At 40.3% G+C, this 18,085-nt stretch overlaps 1 protein-coding gene across 3 annotated transcripts in view; it reads left to right on the top strand.

The window, feature by feature from the left end:
- The window catches only part of ACBD6 (acyl-CoA binding domain containing 6), a 203,772-nt gene that overhangs the window by 177,234 nt on the left and 8,453 nt on the right, over positions 1-18,085 (top strand). Inside the window, exon 8 of one of the 3 annotated variants that reach the window (XM_010850166.1) lies at positions 16,529-16,817. The exons of 1 other annotated variant lie outside the window; for it this stretch is intronic. In XM_010850166.1, the coding sequence (XP_010848468.1) occupies positions 16,529-16,683 (155 nt within the window). In that variant the 3' untranslated portion in view covers positions 16,684-16,817. Of the gene's footprint in view, positions 1-4,735; positions 6,589-16,528; positions 16,818-18,085 lie in introns of those variants that run through there. One more of the 3 variants, XM_010850168.1, reaches the window with a different exon arrangement.

Below are 18,085 nucleotides of genomic sequence, written 5' to 3'. Positions count from 1 at the left end.
GGTTGGTCATAACTTTCCTTCCAAGGAGTAAGCGTCTTTTAATTTCATGGCTACAGTCACCATCCGCAGTGATTTTGGAGCCCAGAAAAATAAAGTCAGCCACTGTTTCCCTATCTGCCATGAAGTGATGGGACCAGATGCCATGATCTTCGTTTTTTGAATGTTGAGCTTTAAGCCAACTTTTTCACTCTCCTCTTTCACTTTCATCAAGAGGCTCTTTAGTTCCTCTTCACTTTTTGCCATAAGGGTGGTATCATCTGCATATCTGAGGTTACTGATATTTCTCCCGGCAATCTTGATTCCAGCTTGTGCTTCCTTGAGCCCAGAGTTTCTCATGATGTACTCTGCATATAAGTTAAATAAGCAGGGTGACAGTATATAGCCTTGACGTATTCCTTTTCCTATTTGGAACCAGTCTGTTGTTCCATGTCCAGTTCTAACTGTTGCTTCCTGACCTGCATACAGGCTTCTCAAGAGGCAGGTCAGGTGGCCTGGTATTCCCATCTTTCAGAATTTTCCACAGTTTATTGTGATCCACACAGTCAAAGGCTTTGGCATAGTCAATAAAGCAGAAATAGATGTTTCTGGAACTCTCTTGCTTTTTCCATGATCCAGCAGTAGAAAATTCAAAATAGTGGTCATGAAGAAACTCAGCAAACAAAAAAATTCAGAAAAGTCAGTTCAGTGAGCTCAGAAATAAAATGAGTGAACAGAAGGAATAGTTTGTCAAAGAGATTTAAACTCTAAAAAAAAACCAAACAAGTTTTGGAGCTGAAGAATACAATAAATGAGGTAGAGAATGTATTAGAAAGCATTGAAACAGAGCAGATCACATAGAATAATTAGAGTGTTCAAAAATAGAAATCTAAAAATGTTATAAGTAGAAAAGAGAAATAGCATTAAAAAATGGGAAATTCTGCAAGAGCCATCTCACTCTTTTAGGAGGAGCACCATTAGGATAATAGGTATCCCAGAAGTAAGTAGAGGGAAAAGGGAGAAAAAGTTTAAAGAAATAGTCAGGAACTTCTCAAGTTGAAGAAGTTCCCCTTTATTTCCAGTTAACTGAGGTTTGTTTTTTTTTTTTTTTTTAGATCACAAATAAGTGTTGGACTTTGACAAGTTATTTTTCTGCATCTATTGATATGATCATGTGATTTTTATTTTTTGCCTATTGATATGATGGGTTACATTAATTGATTTTCAAGTGTTGGACTAGCCTTGCCCACCTGCAATTAATCCCACTTGGTCATGGTGTATAATTCTTTTTATACATTGTTCAGTTCAATCTGTTAATATATTGTTGAGGATTTTGCATTTATGTTCATGAGAGATACCAGTCTGTAGTTTCCGCTTCCCCTTTCTTATAACAAAACCTAGACAAAGACATTATTAGAGTAATAGTGGCCTCATAGAATGGTTTAGGAAGTATTCTCTCTGCTGCTACCTTCTAAAACAGATTGTAGAGAACTGGTATAATTTTTTCCTTGAATGTTTAGTAGAATTCACCAGTGAACCCATATGAGCCTTGTACTTTCTAGTATAAAAGGTTATTAATCATTTATTAAATTTCTTTAACAGGTAACAGGCCTATTCAGATTGTATACTTTTTCTTTAGTAAATTTTGGCAAATTGTCTCTTTCAAGGAATTCGTCTAAGATGATCATATTTGTAGGCATTGAATTGTTTGTCGTATTCCTTTATTATCCTTTTTATATCTATTGGACCTGTAGTGATGCTCCCTCTTTCATTTCTGATATTGATAATTTGTGTTCTCTTTTTTTCTTATTTAACTTGACTAGAGGCACAATGCCAGAGAATGTTCAAACTACCATACAGTTGCACTGATTTCACATGTTAGCAAGGTAATGCTCAATCCTTCAAGCTAGGCTTTAACAGTATATGAACCGAGAACTTTGAGATATACAAGCTAGATTTAGAAAAGGTAGAGGAACCAGAGATCAAATAGCCAACATCCACTGGATCATAGAAAATGCAAGGGAAAAAAAAAAATCTGCTTCATTGACTATGCTAAAGCCTTTGACTATGTAGATCACAACAAACTATGGAAAATTCTTAAAGAGATGGGAATACCAGACCACCTGAGAAACCTGAATGCAAGACAAGAAGCAACAGTTAGAACCTTACGTGGAATAATAGACTAGTTCAAAATTGAGAAAGGAGTATCTCAAGGCTGTATATTGTCATCCTGCTTATTTAACACATATGCAGAGTACATCACGCAAATTCTGGGTTGGATGAATCACAAACTGGATTCAAGATTGCCAGGAAAAATATCAATAATCTCAGGTATGCAGATGACACCACCCCAATGGCAGAAAGCAAAGAGGAACTAAAGAGCCTCTCGATGAAGGTGAAAGAGGAAAGTGAAAAAGTTGGCTTAAAACTCAACATTCAAAAAACTAAGATCATGGCATCCGGTTCCATCACTTCATGGCAAAAAGTTGGGGAAAAAGTGGAAACAGTGACAGCTTTTATTTTCTCAGGCTCCAAAATCACTGTGGATAGTGATTGCAGCCATGAAATTAAAAGGCACTTGCTCCTTGGAAGAAAGCTATGACAAACCTAAATGGCATATTAAAAAGCAGAGACATCACTTTGCCAACAAAGGTCCAAATAGTCAAAGCTCTGGTTTTTCCAATAGTAATGTATGGATGTGAAAGTTGGATCATAAAGAAGGCTGAGTGCCGAAGAATCAACGCTTTCCCATTGTGGTGCTGGAGAAGACTCGAGAGTCCCTTGAACAACAAGGAGATCAAACCAGTCAATCCTAAAGGAAATCAACCCTGAATATTCACTGGAAGGACTGATCCTGAAGCACCAATACTTTGGCTACCTGATGCGAAGAGCCAACTCACTAGAAATGACCCTGATGCTGGGAAAGATTAAGGGCAAGAGAAGAAGCAGGCAGCAGAGGATGAGATGGTTAGATAGCATCACTGAGTCAACAGAGAAAAGTTTGAGCAAACTCTGGGAGATAATGAAGGACAGGGAAGCCCGGTATGCTGCAGTCCATGGGGCTGCAAAAAGTCAGACACAACTTAGTGACTGAACAATAACAAGAGGCATATTGCTTTTATTGGCCTTTTTCAAAGAACTATTATTTGACTGTATTGATTTTCTCTATTGATTTGTTTTCAATTTCACTAACTTCTGGTATAATTCTTTTTTTTCTTTCTTATGCTTACTTTGGATTTAATTTGCTCTTGATTTTTGCAGTTTGCTAAGGTGGGAATTTAGATTACTGATTTTATATCTTTCTTCTTGTCTAATACCTGCATTCAATGCTGTAAATTTCCCTCTAAGCACTGCTTTTGATGTATCCCTCATACTTTGATAAGTTGTGTTTTCATTTTCATTAGTTCAAAATATTTTTAATTTCTTTTTTTTTTCTTTGAACAATATATTATTATTTACAACTTTCACTATAAAGATATAGAAATTGAAGCAGTATGATAATGGTGTAAATAAGGTGTATAGGTCAATGAAACATGATAAATAACTTAGGAATAGACCAGCCTGCTGCTGCTACTGCCAAGCTGCTTCAGTCGTGTCCGACTCTGTGCAACCCCACAGATGGCAGCCCACCAGGCTCCTCTGTCCCTGGGATTTTCCAGGCAAGAATACTGGAATGGGTTGCCATTTCCTTCTCCAATGCATGCACGCATGCTAAGTTGCTTCAGTTGTGTCCAACGCCGTGCGACCCTATGGACAGCAGCCCACCAGGCTCCTCTGTTCACAGGATTCTCTAGGCAAGAATACTGGAGTGGGTTGCCATTTCCCTCTCCAACAGACCAGCCTATTCATGGGTAAATTGATTTGTGACAGAAGCGTCAGGGTAAGTCAGTGGAGGAAAGGATTGGCTGTATAACAAATGGTGCTGTAACAGTTGGACATTCACATACATGCTGGGGTGAAAACAAGCCTCAACTGTTTCCTCATACCCTTTGCAAAAATTGCCTTGAAATGGATCAGAAACCAATACATAAGAGCTAAAATATAGAGGACTAGAAGAAAATATGGAAGGACATCTTTGTGATCTTGAGATAGAGAAAGACTTCTTATATAGGACACAAAAAGCATAAAACATAAAAGAAAAAAATTAATTGGACTTCATTCAAAATTTAAAATTCTTACTCTTCAAAAGGTACTCTTAATAGAAGACAAGTCACAGAGTGGGAAAATATATTTATGAAACATTTGGGGAAAAACTTATATCTAAGAATTTTAAAAGAATAATTCTAAATTTATAAAAAGAAACTCCAATTAATAAATGGATGGAAGATTTGAAGAGATAAATCACCAAAGGTAAGTGATTGGCAAATAAGCATATAAAAAGATGTTCATCATTAGGTTTTAGGGAAATGCAAACTAAAAACCACAATAAGAAGCCCTGACTATACTACATAGTATCTATACTATAGGTACTATAAACTTGACTAGAATGGCTAAAAAGAATTTTAGTAACAGTAATAAGTGCTGACAAGGATACAGAGCAGTTGGTGGGAATACAAATTTTGGAAGTTTGGTAGTTTCTTATTCAAGTTAGACAGTCATTTGCCATGTGACTCAGCAATCCCACTCCTGATATTAACCCAAAGATGTGAAAACATAAAAGATCCACACAAAGACACGTATCCGAGTGTTCACAGGATCTTTATTTGTAATGGCCAAAAACTGGACACAACCCACATGCCTACATGTTTGTATACAACAGAATACAGCAATAAAAAAGAAAGCACCGCTTATACATGCAGCAGCATGGATGAATCTCCAGAGCATCACACTCAGTGGAAGAAGCCAGACACAGAAGACTATGTGCTCTGTGATTTCTGAATTTGTGGAGAAGGCAAAACCTAAAGACAGAAATCAGGTCAGTGGTTGCCAGGGGCTATGGGCTGGGTAAAAGGATTGACTGCAGAGAGGCAGGAGGGAACTTTCAGGGGTTATGAACAGGTCTTCTGTCTCTATTGAATAGTAGCTACACAAGTAGACACATTGCCAGAATTTACCAAATTTTTATGAAGAATATTAACTTCAATAAAACAAAAAGATGGGGGGTGGGGCAGGGAATCTTGCTCTATATGTTAACTGGCACAGTCCAAAACAGATGAAGAATCTGGGAGGGACAGGATGGCAGAGTGGAAGGACCTTGAGTTCACCTCTTCTCATGAGCACAGAAAAATCACAACTGCTGAAGATCTATTGATGAGAGAGACTGGAACCTACAAAAAAAGATATTCTACCTCCAAAGACAAAAAAGAAACCCCAACAAAACTGTAGGAGGGGCATACTTGAAGTACCACCCAGGTGTGTGACCCACAAGCTAGAGAACAATTATATCACAGAAATTCTCCCACAGGAGAGTTCTAAACCTCATGTCAGACTCCCCAGCCTAGGGGTCCAGCATGAGGAGGAGGAGCCCTCAGAACACTTTGACTTTGAAGGCCAGCAGGGTTTGACTGCAGGAGCTCCACAGGACTTGGGAAACAGACTCCACTTTTGTAGGGCACAACACAAGGTCTCCCATACCAGGACCCAGGGCCAAGCAGTGACATTGTAGGAGCCTAGGCCAGACCCATCTTGGTGGAGGTAGGGGCAGGGAAGGGCAGCTGTAGTCACCCTGGGGATGTGGACACTGGTTGGTGGTGGCAGAGATACTGGAGGACGTCATCTACATGAATGCTCATGGAAGGTAGACATCTTGCCTGGGTCATAAGCGCCAAGGCCTGACCCCAGCCAACAGCCACCTTTACACAGGTCCCTTAGCACAGCCCCACCCACCAGACCCAGCTCCACCCACCAGTGGGCAGGCACCAGAAACAAAACTATGATCCTGCAGCCTGCAGAACTGAGTCTGTAAACTCAGGTCAGAACCTACCCTGGGAACAGCTGGTCCCTGCCCTTGCATGATGAGAGGGGAATGCACTGCTGGGACACTTCTCCAAGGTCAAGAAATGTAACGTACCACAGATAGAAAAGGACTATGTTCCAGACAAAGTAAGAAGATAAAACTTCTTAAAAAAGAAAAAAAAAAACAAACAAAGAATTGGAGTGGAAATAGAAAAATCTGCGTGAGAAACAGTTCGAAGTGATGATCATAAAGATGATCCAAAACCTTGGGAAAAGAATGGATGCACAGATTGAGAAGTTACAATAAGTTTTCAGCAAAGAGAAAATATAAAGAACAACCAAAGAGTTGATGAATACAATAACTGAAATGAAAAATACATTAGAAGCAATCAATAGCAGAATAAATGAGGCAGAAGAACAAATCAGTGAGCTCTAGACAGTGGGAGAAATCATTGCCATAGACCAGAATGAAGAAAAAAGAAATGAAGACAGTTTAAGAGACCTTTGGGACATCACATCTAGTAACAGTCACACTACAGGGGCCTGAGAAGGAGCCTGACAGAATATTTCAAGAGGTAATCACTGAAAACTTGCCTATCATGGGAAGGAAACTCACCCAAGTCCAGGAAGCACAGAGGGTCCCATATAGGATTAACTCAAGAAGAAACAAGACATAAAAGCACACAGCTATCAAACTGACAAAAATTAAAGAGAAAATATTAAAAGCAACAAGGGAAAAGCAACAAATAACACATAAGGGAACTCCCATAAGGCTAGCAGCAGATTGTTAGGCAGAAACTCTGCAGGCCAGAAGGGAGTGGGGTAACAAAGTGATGAAAGGTGCAAACCTACAGCCAGGAATACTCTTCCCAGCAAGGCTCTCATCTAGATTTGATGGAGAAATCAAAGGCTTGTCTGTAGACAAGCAAAAGCCAAGAGAATTCAGCATTACCAGACTAGCTTTGGCACCCCACTCCAGTACTCTTGCCTGGAAAATCCTATGGATGGAGGAGCCTGGAAGGCTGTAGTCCATGGGGTCGCTGAGGGTTGGACAGGACTGAGCGACTTCACTTTCACTTTTCACTTTCATGCATTGGAGAAGGAAATGGCAACCCACTCCAGTGTTCTTGCCTGGAGAATCCCAGGGACAGGGGAGCCTGGTGGGCTGCCGTCTATGGGGTCACACAGAGTCGGACACGACTGAAGTGACTTAGCAGACTATCTTTGCAACAAATGCTTAAGAAACTTCTTTAGGAGAAAAAGATCACAACTAGAAACAAAATTATGAAGGGGAAAGCTCACTAGTAAAGGCAAACTTAATAAAGGTAGGAAATCATCTATACAAACACAGTATCAAAACCAGCAATCCTGAGGAGAGCACAAATGCAGGATGTTGGAAATGCATTTGAAATGGGACCAGCAACTTGAAACAATCTTTTTTATACACAGACTGCTATATTGAACCTCATGGTAACTGCGATCCACCAGATACACACACAAAAAATCCAAACAACTCTGAAGTTGGTTATCAAATCACAAGAGAAAAGAGGAAAGGAAGGAAAACAGTCCTTCAGTACACCTAACTAAGCTCTTCTGCTTTTGAGCACTCATGCTTCCTTCTGCTCAGATCCTGAATAAGGTACTACAGTAGCTGCCCAACCCTCCAACCAATCAAGGCAGAATTCAAAGAACCTGGAGTAGCCCTGAGGTCCATAGGCTCACATGTGGGACACAGTCCTGCCTAATTTGGGGAATGGACACAGAACTGGAAATAATCAGATATTGTGCTTCACATCAGTATTTTGTACTATGAAAACGTTATCTCTGTTTGATTACTTTGTCATAGTACCTGGACAAACATTTGAAAATTACTAGACATTTTATAATGAGGATAGTAATCAAAATGCATCTTTGTATTATTCTCTGGATATATTTTTTTCCCAATGGTTAAAGCAGATGTACTATGTACATCTAGGTACACAAATAGGCTGATTTGGTTAACCTAAAGTTCAAATCAAATCATGTATAAGCTAGAATATCCCCATACCTCAATATGTATGTAGAAACTTCTTACATCATTTTCCCCTTTTAGCTGTAAATATTTCCATATAAGACATTGATAAGCAGTACATCTTTCCAACATTCCCAGAATGGCTCACTTACCTGCTCTCGGCCTATCCATGTCCCTCGGTGACAGGCCTCCTTTTTGTTTATGTATTTGCCTAATTGTCACATTGGGGGAACACTAATCATGAACAGGCTCAGAGGTATGTTAATGAGGAAATGCTTTATCGGCCGTAAGTTTTATCCTTTGTGCCCCACTGCCACACAGACATTGTACTTCTGCTCTAAGCAGTCAACTTAAGCCAGCAGTGCCACACATCGTGAGTAGTTACACTCTGTGACAACTTCACTGGACAGTTTTTTTTTTCCATCCTGAACATTGGGGTCAAAAGTATGGTTAGAAGCAAAACAATAACTTTCCATTAGAAGTCACTGTTACCAAAATCAGATCAATATTCCAGGAGAATTTTGTTTTCTTAACAGAAAAAACAAATTTAGTCTTGCATCAGTTTACTGTTAATAATAATAACATTCATTTACCCAATGAAATTCAGTCTAATCTTAATCCTGATAGCATACAAAAGTCATTTCTCAAAGTTCCTTTTTCACAAACCTTTTATTATTTTCTAGATCCAAACAGATTTGTCCCTTTTTTTCCCAACAACCAACTATAGGACAAAATCATCATTTTTCCTTAACAATATATCCAGTCTTTATACCTTCCTTCACCAACAATGTATCTCCTACTTGCCTTACACACTGAAATGCTTCCCTAATCATTTTTATGTATCACAATTTTTAACCCTTGAAAACCTGAACAAAACCAAGAACAAGTCATTGAAATATTATACCAGCATTTTCTGATTGGCAAACTTGAGAACATATTTCATAACCTCTAAAGACATACATTTTTCATAGCACAATTTCCAAGCACTTTGAGTTTCCCTCTTGCTCTTGCAAGGAGGCAAAGGTAGATAAATTTAGGTTTGTTTGACCTTTTTTAAACCAATTAAATAGAGCTCCTCTACAAGTTAATCTCAGCAATATTATCCAAAAACACATCGTGAGACACACAAACATCCAGAGATCTCATTGTTTCATCTTTTTATATTTCACGAATTAGCCTTTGCAATTAAACTTATCAGTTTATGAATAACAGAACAGTCAAATTTATACAGTCGATTTTAGAAACCTGCTTTTTCTTTTTCCTCCTCCTCCCCCTCCCCAACTTGGCTTGAAGTTTTCTGATTAACCCAGGGCTGAAGTCCCAGGCAAAGTGGGTTGTGTTTGTATTTCAAGGGCATGATGAGTTAACTTCAAGTTTTCTCCTAGGCATATTTTTGTTTTCTCAGGATCAGAGTTCTGGGGGTGGGGTGGGGAGGTGGGAATTCTATCAAGCTAGCTTTCTGTAACTGCATATATAAAAAGAACCAGGTTTTGGAATTTCAAAAGAGTTTCATCTTAACCAGTTTTTCCAGAATCTAAAGAACACTATTGCCATACGTTAGTTTAAAAAAAAAAAAAAACACCTTTAATCATAGTTTCATAGCTTGAATTTTCTTAATGAATTTAACCTGAATTTCTCATTTTACAAAAGACAAAGATACTAGTCACACAGATGGACTACATATTCACACACCAAAAAACAGATCTATCACAAACCATCTCTGAGGGTGACTGGTATAGAATCCAAAAAAAAACACTTCCCCAACACAAATGGTCTTCAATGGTAGTTGGACATCAAAACCAACTGGCAAAATGCCCAAATGATACTCAGTGCCCACAGGCAGTCCTCAACAGTAGACAGGTGTCAGAACCAGTTGGCAAGATGCCCAAACAGCACTTGGTGCCCACACACAGTTCTCAATGTCACGCATATATCAGAACCAAATGGCAAGAATGCCCAAATAGCACTTCATACTCACAAATGGGAAGGTTGCCCAGTGCACACCAGTGGACTTATCCCATCTTGGAGCTCGTCACCTCATCCCCAATGCATGTTTCCATTCCACCAAGGAAAAGTGTAGGCTGGCAGCTAGTGCCAACAGGGGAGAAACAGGGAGGATCCTCAAAACAAATGGTTTTGGCAGCTTCTAGGAACGTCCCCCAAATCCTCTTTTCGGAGCCAGCTAGTCAGAAGCAGCAGGCTCACACGTTGTCATGGCCATGGGAAACCCAGGAGAGCCAGGTGTCATCAAGCACAAGAGCTGCAGCAGTTAGCCCCAAGTTGGGCGACAAAAAACTTACTGAAAGTGGGGGTCTCACTGGTCACTCTCAAAAGCCTACAAAGCAACCAGGTTGGTAGAAAGGAAAGTTGGCTTGAGTTTGGATGCCAGCAACCTGGAGGGGATGGAGGCCAGACATCTGTCCAAAAGCCGACTCCCCCCCCAACCCCACACCACAATGAAATTAGGGGGCATGAGCTTTTATAGACAGAGGGAGGGGGCTACAGGCAGAAACAGGAGAGTCAGCTCTGACAGTCATCTTGAAATTAGTCATTGGTGGTCTAACCAGGGTCATCTTGATTGTCAATACAGTTAATCTTCAGTTCCAGGATTGGTTTGTCTCCATTTCTTGAAAGCCAGTTCCCAGAGTTGTGGGGGCTTCCCAGGTGGTACTAATGGTAAAGAACCAGCCTCCTACCAACACAGGAGACATAAGAGACACAGGTTCGATCCCTGGATCGGGAAGATCCCCTGGAGGAGATGGCAAGCCACTCCAGTACTCTTGCCTGGAGAATCCCTTGGACAGAGGAACCTGGCAGGCTACAGTCCACAGGGCCACAAACAGTTGGTCATAACTGAAGGGATTGAGCATGCACGCATGCACACATGTCATGGCTACAATCTGGTCATCATGTAATTAACTTCTTCCATCTGGTGGGGGTTTCAGTATCTATAACATAACTCACAGGATATGGCTTAGAATATTATTTATAGCCCTTGAGAAGGAACTGAAGGTCCCTGACTATGTTTAATGAATACATTATTATTATGTGGTCTCCTTTGACTGTTTTGTTTGTTTCCACATGTTCACATTTCTCTGATTAAAGGTATTTTTTGACTCAAGTTTTCCACAGGTAAAAGGCAGGCAGAGGACAAGGCGGGGAGGGGCTGCAAGTGTCACAGGGTCCTGCTCTGTTTCAATGAGAGCTATTAGGATGGTAGCTCTGTGGGCCAGAGTTACATTAAGCATCTAAACTTTATTGTTGAATTTGAGTGGTACTCATCCACCCTGGACCCTAATCAGATCATGGCCAATAACATGAACAAACATTCCTTTGGTATCTTGACATAGCTGAAAAGGGCTTGGTCAAAAGATACACTAAGAAACAACAAATGTGAGATGTACACAGATTCTGGGTTCCTAGAGAATCATGGATTATAGGTTATAGTTCACAATGTCATCAGGAAACTCACCCAACATAGGTTTGTAAAATTACATCAGTGGTGACATAAGGAAGTTAGAAAAAGTAGTGATTGGTCAAGTTGAGTCACAATTAGTCTCAGGTGGGAGCAATTCATCTGATTCTAACAAGCTCCCCTAGTATGCTAAAAGCCACTGATCTCAGACTATACTTTGCATGGCAAACTCATAGACCTCCTTGACACCAGTTTAAAAAGGAAAAAATAGAGTTGACTAACTTGGATCTAAGCCATACATGTAGTTGGCATTAGAACCTGTCAGCCAAGGTGCTGATCTTACCAGAAAAGTAATCATTTATAGAGGGAAAAGACCAACCCAGCCCTGAGGCCCAGAACATGAGGAAGATGGAGCCTGAGGCTGAGGGGTCTGGAAACATGTGTGTTGTGTTAGTTGCTCAGTCGTGTCTGGCTCTTTGCGACCCCACAGACTGTAGCCCTCGGGGCTCCTCTATAGAAATGAATATAGAGGAAGAATGGGCAGCAGTCATACAAATAGCAACGACGTTGTTCAACCGAATAGATAACCCTTGATTGAAAAGCAGAGAAGGTAGCCTGGATATTTGAAGTCAGTCCCAGGAATGCCAGATGCAGGACACTAGACTCAGGCACAGAAAAAGTCAAACTTCAGAGTCTTAACAACAAATAACGGAAAGAAACCAGCACAGGCAAACCAACACTGTAAAACAGATGTCCAGAGGCAACCAGGTAGATTCCCAGAAGTAGGAAGTGAACTTACCTGCTTCATCTTCAGCTTCCAGAAGGAACTGAGCTAGCAAAATCAGTCCTAGTCGCAGAGGAAATAGCACGTCCAGCAAGGAATCCAAGAAGAGATGAGGTGTGGGAGCCAGAAAACTCAGCAAAGGCAGACAAAGTTATGTCTGCTACCCGCATCAAATCCGACGTAAAGTTACGTCATTCGGAACCAATGAGAGGCCTGTATTCCTCCCTACACGTGTGAGTTAAGTGGCTCTAGCTGTGAAAATTGGCAAACAGCGTGAGGGAGGAGGCACGCTGGTAGAGCCCTGAGTCTGAAAGTGAGGTCCCAAATCTGCAGTAGCAGCATTACCTGGAACCTGTTAGGAAATGTAAATTCTCGGTCCTGCTCCAAACCTACCAATCAGAAACCTGGGGTGGTGCCTCCAGGTCATTCTGATACAAGCTCACTGCAGTAGTCTGCTGAAAGCATGGTGGAGAGAGAAGGCCAGGTGCGGTAAAGGACAGTCATTGTAAGTAGGTTTGCTAATGGTGCTTTTAAAGAGCTAGTGAAGAGTAAAGTCTGTTTACAGGAAGAAGAAAGCCCAGTAAAGATAATGTAGAGTAATAATAAAATACGTTCGGTGATTCACAACAACAAAAACCAAAGTGGATGAATGTAAATTGTAGTAAAAAATACAGTTGAAAATTTAATAACTGGCATTAACAATCTTTATCTCTAAAGCTTTTTATTTCCCAGACACATGAATGTGTCTATTGGTAAGGACACTGTCTCTTTCAAAAGTATTTCTCTAGCATGGTAAGGGAAACCACCTTAGGTAGGTAACTCTTTGGCCAAGCAAGTCATGTAATATAAACATGTAACAGGGTATTCAGAAAAATTGCTAAAAATCCTGATCCAAAAACATGCATCTTCACAAAGTCACACAGTATGATGAAAATGGAGGTTGTTGTTCAGTCAGTAAGTCATTCCGACTCTTTGCAACCCCATGGACTGCCGGACGCCAGGCTTCCCTGTCCTTCACTATCTCCCAGTCTGTGCAAACTCATGTCCATTGAATCAGTGATGCCATCCAGCCATGTCATCCTCTGTCTCCCCCTTCTCCTCCCACCCTCAATCTTTTCCAGTATCAGGGTCTTTTCCAAATTCCAAAAAATGGAGGTAACAGTGTGTATAGGGTGGATGGGTTGTTGGTTTCTTTTTTCATATTCAAATTTTACCTTCTTGTCTGACCTTATCAATATAGACATCCTCCAACACCACATATTTATCATGTCCCAAACGAATATTATTTCTCCCCCTCAATAATTTTCTGCTTCTGTTTCTCTCCAAAAACTGCTCCTCTTCCTTCTTTTGATTCCTTATTTTAGAGATGTCAGCCACATCTATGTGTTCTCACAGACTAGAAACATAGGTGTCTTCTTGATTCTTCTAATTCTTTTGCCCATTGTTCTTTTGGATTGATTTGTTCAAAGTTTTTGTTTTTTTTTTTAAATATTAAGGACATTAGCTCTTGTCTGTGTTATATAGGTGAATGTTCCCCAGTTTATGGTTTATTTTTGTATATCAAATTTTCATGTGTGTGTGCTATAGCTGTTTTAAATTTTTATGTGTTCAAATTTATCAGTTTTAGGTTTCTATATAATCAAATTTATCAGTAATTTTCTTTATCTATCAAGCATAGAAGTACTCAGACTGTTTCATTCAGTAAGCATTATGATGACAGGTCTTGGGCCTAAGAACTTTTCAAAAGTCTATAAAAATACTTGAAATCTGAAACAAAATATTTTCACTCCAGAAAAAAAAAAAAGCAAAATATAAATAGTTAAATGTTTAACTAAGTATCTACATATATGACATTATATCAACCTCATTATTAAATTTATCATTCACAAATTTTTTGAAGTACATCTGTATTTTGCTGTGTCCTACCTGAATTTCAGTGGCTCTCAAATTCAGTACTTTCTTTATACTCCTGCCAACACTAGCTAATTTCAAGCGCCCTAAAAGACTACCACAGTCTCCTTACACTGTTCTGTCTGCCACAGATATTTAGGTTCTCCAGGTCACTCCAGAATTATCATCCTAACTTAGAGCTGAGATTATGCTACTCCTCTCCTCGTAAGTGCCAAACTTCTCAGTGTGGCTTTCAAGGCTTTGTATAATTTGACTTAAATCCAGACTCTCTGCTTTTGACTCTGTATTGCTTCTCCGGGCCAGCAGACAGTTCCCTCAGCATTCCCCATCCCCTCCTCCTTCCGTTAATGCTGTTTTCTCACTCTGCAATGCCTTTCCTTCTCAGTTTATCTGGAATTTTACTCTGTCCTCAAAGCTCAGCATACATACCACCTACTTGTGTGTTTTTCTTGATCCTTCAACTTCCTTCTCCTCTCTTCTACCCACCTCACCAGTCGTGTGTGTGTGTGTGTGTGTGTGTCCCTGTCTGCCACAGCGTTTGTTATATTCATCCTTCTAAATTCCTCAGAGCAGGCTGCTGCTGCTGCTGCTAAGTCGAGTCAGTAGGGTCCGACTCTATGTGACCCCATAGACGGCAGCCCACCAGGCTCCCCTGTCCCTGGGATTCTCCAGGCAAGAACACTGGAGTGGGTTGCCATTTCCTTCTCCAGTGCATGAAAGTGAAAAGTGAAAGTGAAGTTGCTCGGTCGTGTCCGACTCCTAGTGACCCCCATGGACTGCATCGCACCAGGCTCCTCCACCCATGGGATTTTCCAGGCAAGAGTGCTGGAGTGGGGTGCCATTGCCTTCTCCCCCTCAGAGCAGGAGTCTTACCTATATCTTTGCTAGAACTGGTATAGTATATGTTCAATAAAACACTCATTGAATCAAACCCCTTACCCTTCTTGCTCTCCCTTTGTTTTAAAACCTTTTGTTGTTGCCATTGTGTAGTATATCACACTACAGAATTGTATATAAAATAAATATGAAAATTTTAAAATGTAGCTTTAAAAAATTGTATCTACCACATAGTTTAAGAAAGTGAAAAAAAAAGTGAACATTGCTGATGTCTTTGAAACCCCATGTATGCCTATCCAATTACATGGACTTCCCTACAGGGCCCCCAGGTTAACGCTCAAATTTTGTATCACTGTTTTCCCTTATAGTTTCATTACAGATGTGTGTCTCTGAACAATGGTGTTTAGTTTTGTCTGCTTTTAAAATTTTAAGTGGAAACATGCTGTGTGTGTTCTTCTGACTTGCTTTTTTTCCTTCAACCTTAAGACCTGGAGACGAACTCCTATCATGTGAAACTATAGTTCATTAGTTTTCCTTGTTGTGTGGGGATTTCATAGTAAACAGTATTTTATTTTTACACATTATTCTCAATGGGCATTTGGGTTGTTTACATTTGGAGTCTTTCACAGACAGGGCTACTGTATGTCCATTCTTGCAGGTGTGTCCTGGAGAACATACACAAAGGTTTCTGAAAAGTATATAACCAGGAGTAGAATTGCTGGGTCCAACGGTGGGCATTTGTTTAGTTTTAACGTGTAATGCCAACTGGTTGTCCAAAGTGAGGCACGGTGTGTGCTCCCCACAGTCCGGAGGGGAGCTCCCCCTGCTCCATGCTTGGTATTGTCTCAGTTTTTGGTTTTCAGCTCTCTAGTGGGTATGAAATTTTTTCTTTCCGTGATTACTAATGTGGTTGCTCATCTTTTCGTGTTTACTGCCACTTACGTTTGATCCTCTGTGAAATGCCATTTCTGCCGTTAGCCTGGTTGTCTCGGCGCCCTACAGTTTAATGGAGCTCTGTTTCCTCCCTGATCTTCGATGCCAGCACTGTCATAAATCAAGTTTCTCTACATGTGCACAAGAATGGATGGCTGTCTTCTAGCCTTTTGGTCTGGGGGCAGTACTTCATGATAAGTTTTGATGTCTATGGGTCCTTTTCCTCTTCACATGCCTTGTGTGGTGGGTGCCTTTTGTTTGTTTTCTTTAGAGGGATGGTCTGATTACTAGGCCACTGTTTTTGTTTTTGTTTAACTAATTTTAAAGTTCAGTTAGTTACCCACTTACTCCCTCTTCGAAGACAAAAGTTTTTTCTTCGACATTTACAGTGTTTTTAGCCTTTTGACTTCGCTTACAAACATATCATTATTTTGATCAAAGTAAAAGAAAAACTTCAACTAGTTTTTGTTCCTTCCCTTCATTCCCATCCTGAAGAATAGAGTCTAAAAGCCTCACAATTCAAAAAAATGTCTTTGTCTGTCTGTCGGCTTCTGGGCAAGCACAGGGGTAAATTTGATTTTCCTAACACCAGCAAATCCACTGTTACAGCACTGTTTCGTTCCAAGGCCTGATCACCCCCAGTCTGTCACATTGCTCGTTTTTCACAATTTCTTATTGCTCAGCACTTGCCTTTCCTGCTGAAGTATAGTGGTTTCTCTTTGTCTCACAGTAACGTGGTTTCCATATTTGTTGATTTCCCCATCAGCTGCTGCCTGTGAGTTTTTGGACATTGTGGAGCTGCTGCTCCAGTCCGGGGCCGACCCCACGCTCCGAGACCAGGACGGCTGCCTGCCAGAGGAGGTGACAGGGTGCAAAGCAGTTACTTTGATGTTACAGCAGCACACGACAGGCAAGGCTTAATCAAAAGACTGGAAAACTACGGTCCACAACAGCACAGGGCTCCAATGGTGGAAGAAAACTGCAAAAATGACACGTCTTTTGCTGCCCATCTTTGGTATATGTTGGCTAATAAAATCAGTTGTGAGGAACTGGAATTTTGAAGTCTCAGCAGTATATTCTACTTGCATACATTCTGGCGAGTTCCGTTTTGGTGATGAACGTGTACTGTGCATAATACAGTCCAATTCCGCTGAGCGTGCTCTGAAATTTATCACTGTTCTAGAGGCTGGGAGAGGAGGAGATGTGTCGTATTTCACAATATTAAACATGGCTGCTCTTTTAGAAAACACACACACAGAAGGGAAACAGACCCAGCAGTACTACACTGACAATTAGAGAAAGTTCCATGAAACCCCAATATTGGCATGGAGCTCGGACAGTTTCCTGGCATTTGGTACAGCTGGTCTGAATAAATAGCTAAAGTGTCTATTCTTTTGTTAGACAGAATTGGGAAGCTAAAACAACCAGATTCACTGAATACCTAAGAATCGTGGGCATTTTAGGATGGAAACACAAATTCTGAACAATTCACTGGGTAGGTCAGGATTCCTTAACTCACCTTCACAAAACAAGGAGGAACCTCCCTCAAGCCCTTTTCACTGGCTATAATGTCCCTGTCGCATATGGCAGCAGTCTCTATGACTAGCTCAGGCCTCAACTGTTAGGCCTGTTGGGGTCTAACATGAAATAGCCATAATGCTCCAGTACTTAGGTGTGATAGAAGTTATTTCTGGACAGCTTCTATTTTTTATTAAAAATATAAACAACTATACCACAGGTTTTATTTAAAGGACAGACAAGTGTACCACTGTTGAAACTGGCTCCCCTTTAAGCCTCAAGAACTCCATCTGGGGAGTTCCTTAACATTTCTTATTATGTAAGGAAAGTATAGATAGTTGTCAGTGGAAGAGAAATAAAGAAACAAGTTGAGACGCAGAGATGACCATTTAAAAGATCATTTTTCTAACATATCACTCCTAAGATAACAAGGAATAAACTTGCTTAGTGGCACCCTCAGCAATGGACAAGAGTTGCATTAGCTCAACCAGCCCCTCCAGAGCAGAAATGAGGCATATTACATAATACTGCTTATTTTGTGATTTTTCTAATGTCTAATTTTCTGAGATGTAAACCAAAACCATTCACCAAGATTATTCATTTTTAAAATGACTGCTTAATTATCTGTGGAAGAGATATGCACATTAGTACATCCTGAAATGTTACTGTAATTCTAGCAGAGCCTTCTCTTTGTTATCTCTTCTTTTCCCACAATCCCAGCTACATGGCAACCTCCTGTTCAGCTAACCTCATGTTCCACATTAATTGAATGTGTTTTAAGAAACATTATTCATTATTTACAGTA

This window comes from Bison bison, unplaced genomic scaffold (genome assembly GCF_000754665.1).
Source record: "Bison bison bison isolate TAMUID 2011002044 unplaced genomic scaffold, Bison_UMD1.0 scf7180017864289, whole genome shotgun sequence".
Classification (NCBI taxonomy): Eukaryota; Metazoa; Chordata; class Mammalia; order Artiodactyla; family Bovidae; genus Bison; species Bison bison.
This window is presented reverse-complemented; position numbering and strand designations above follow the sequence as displayed.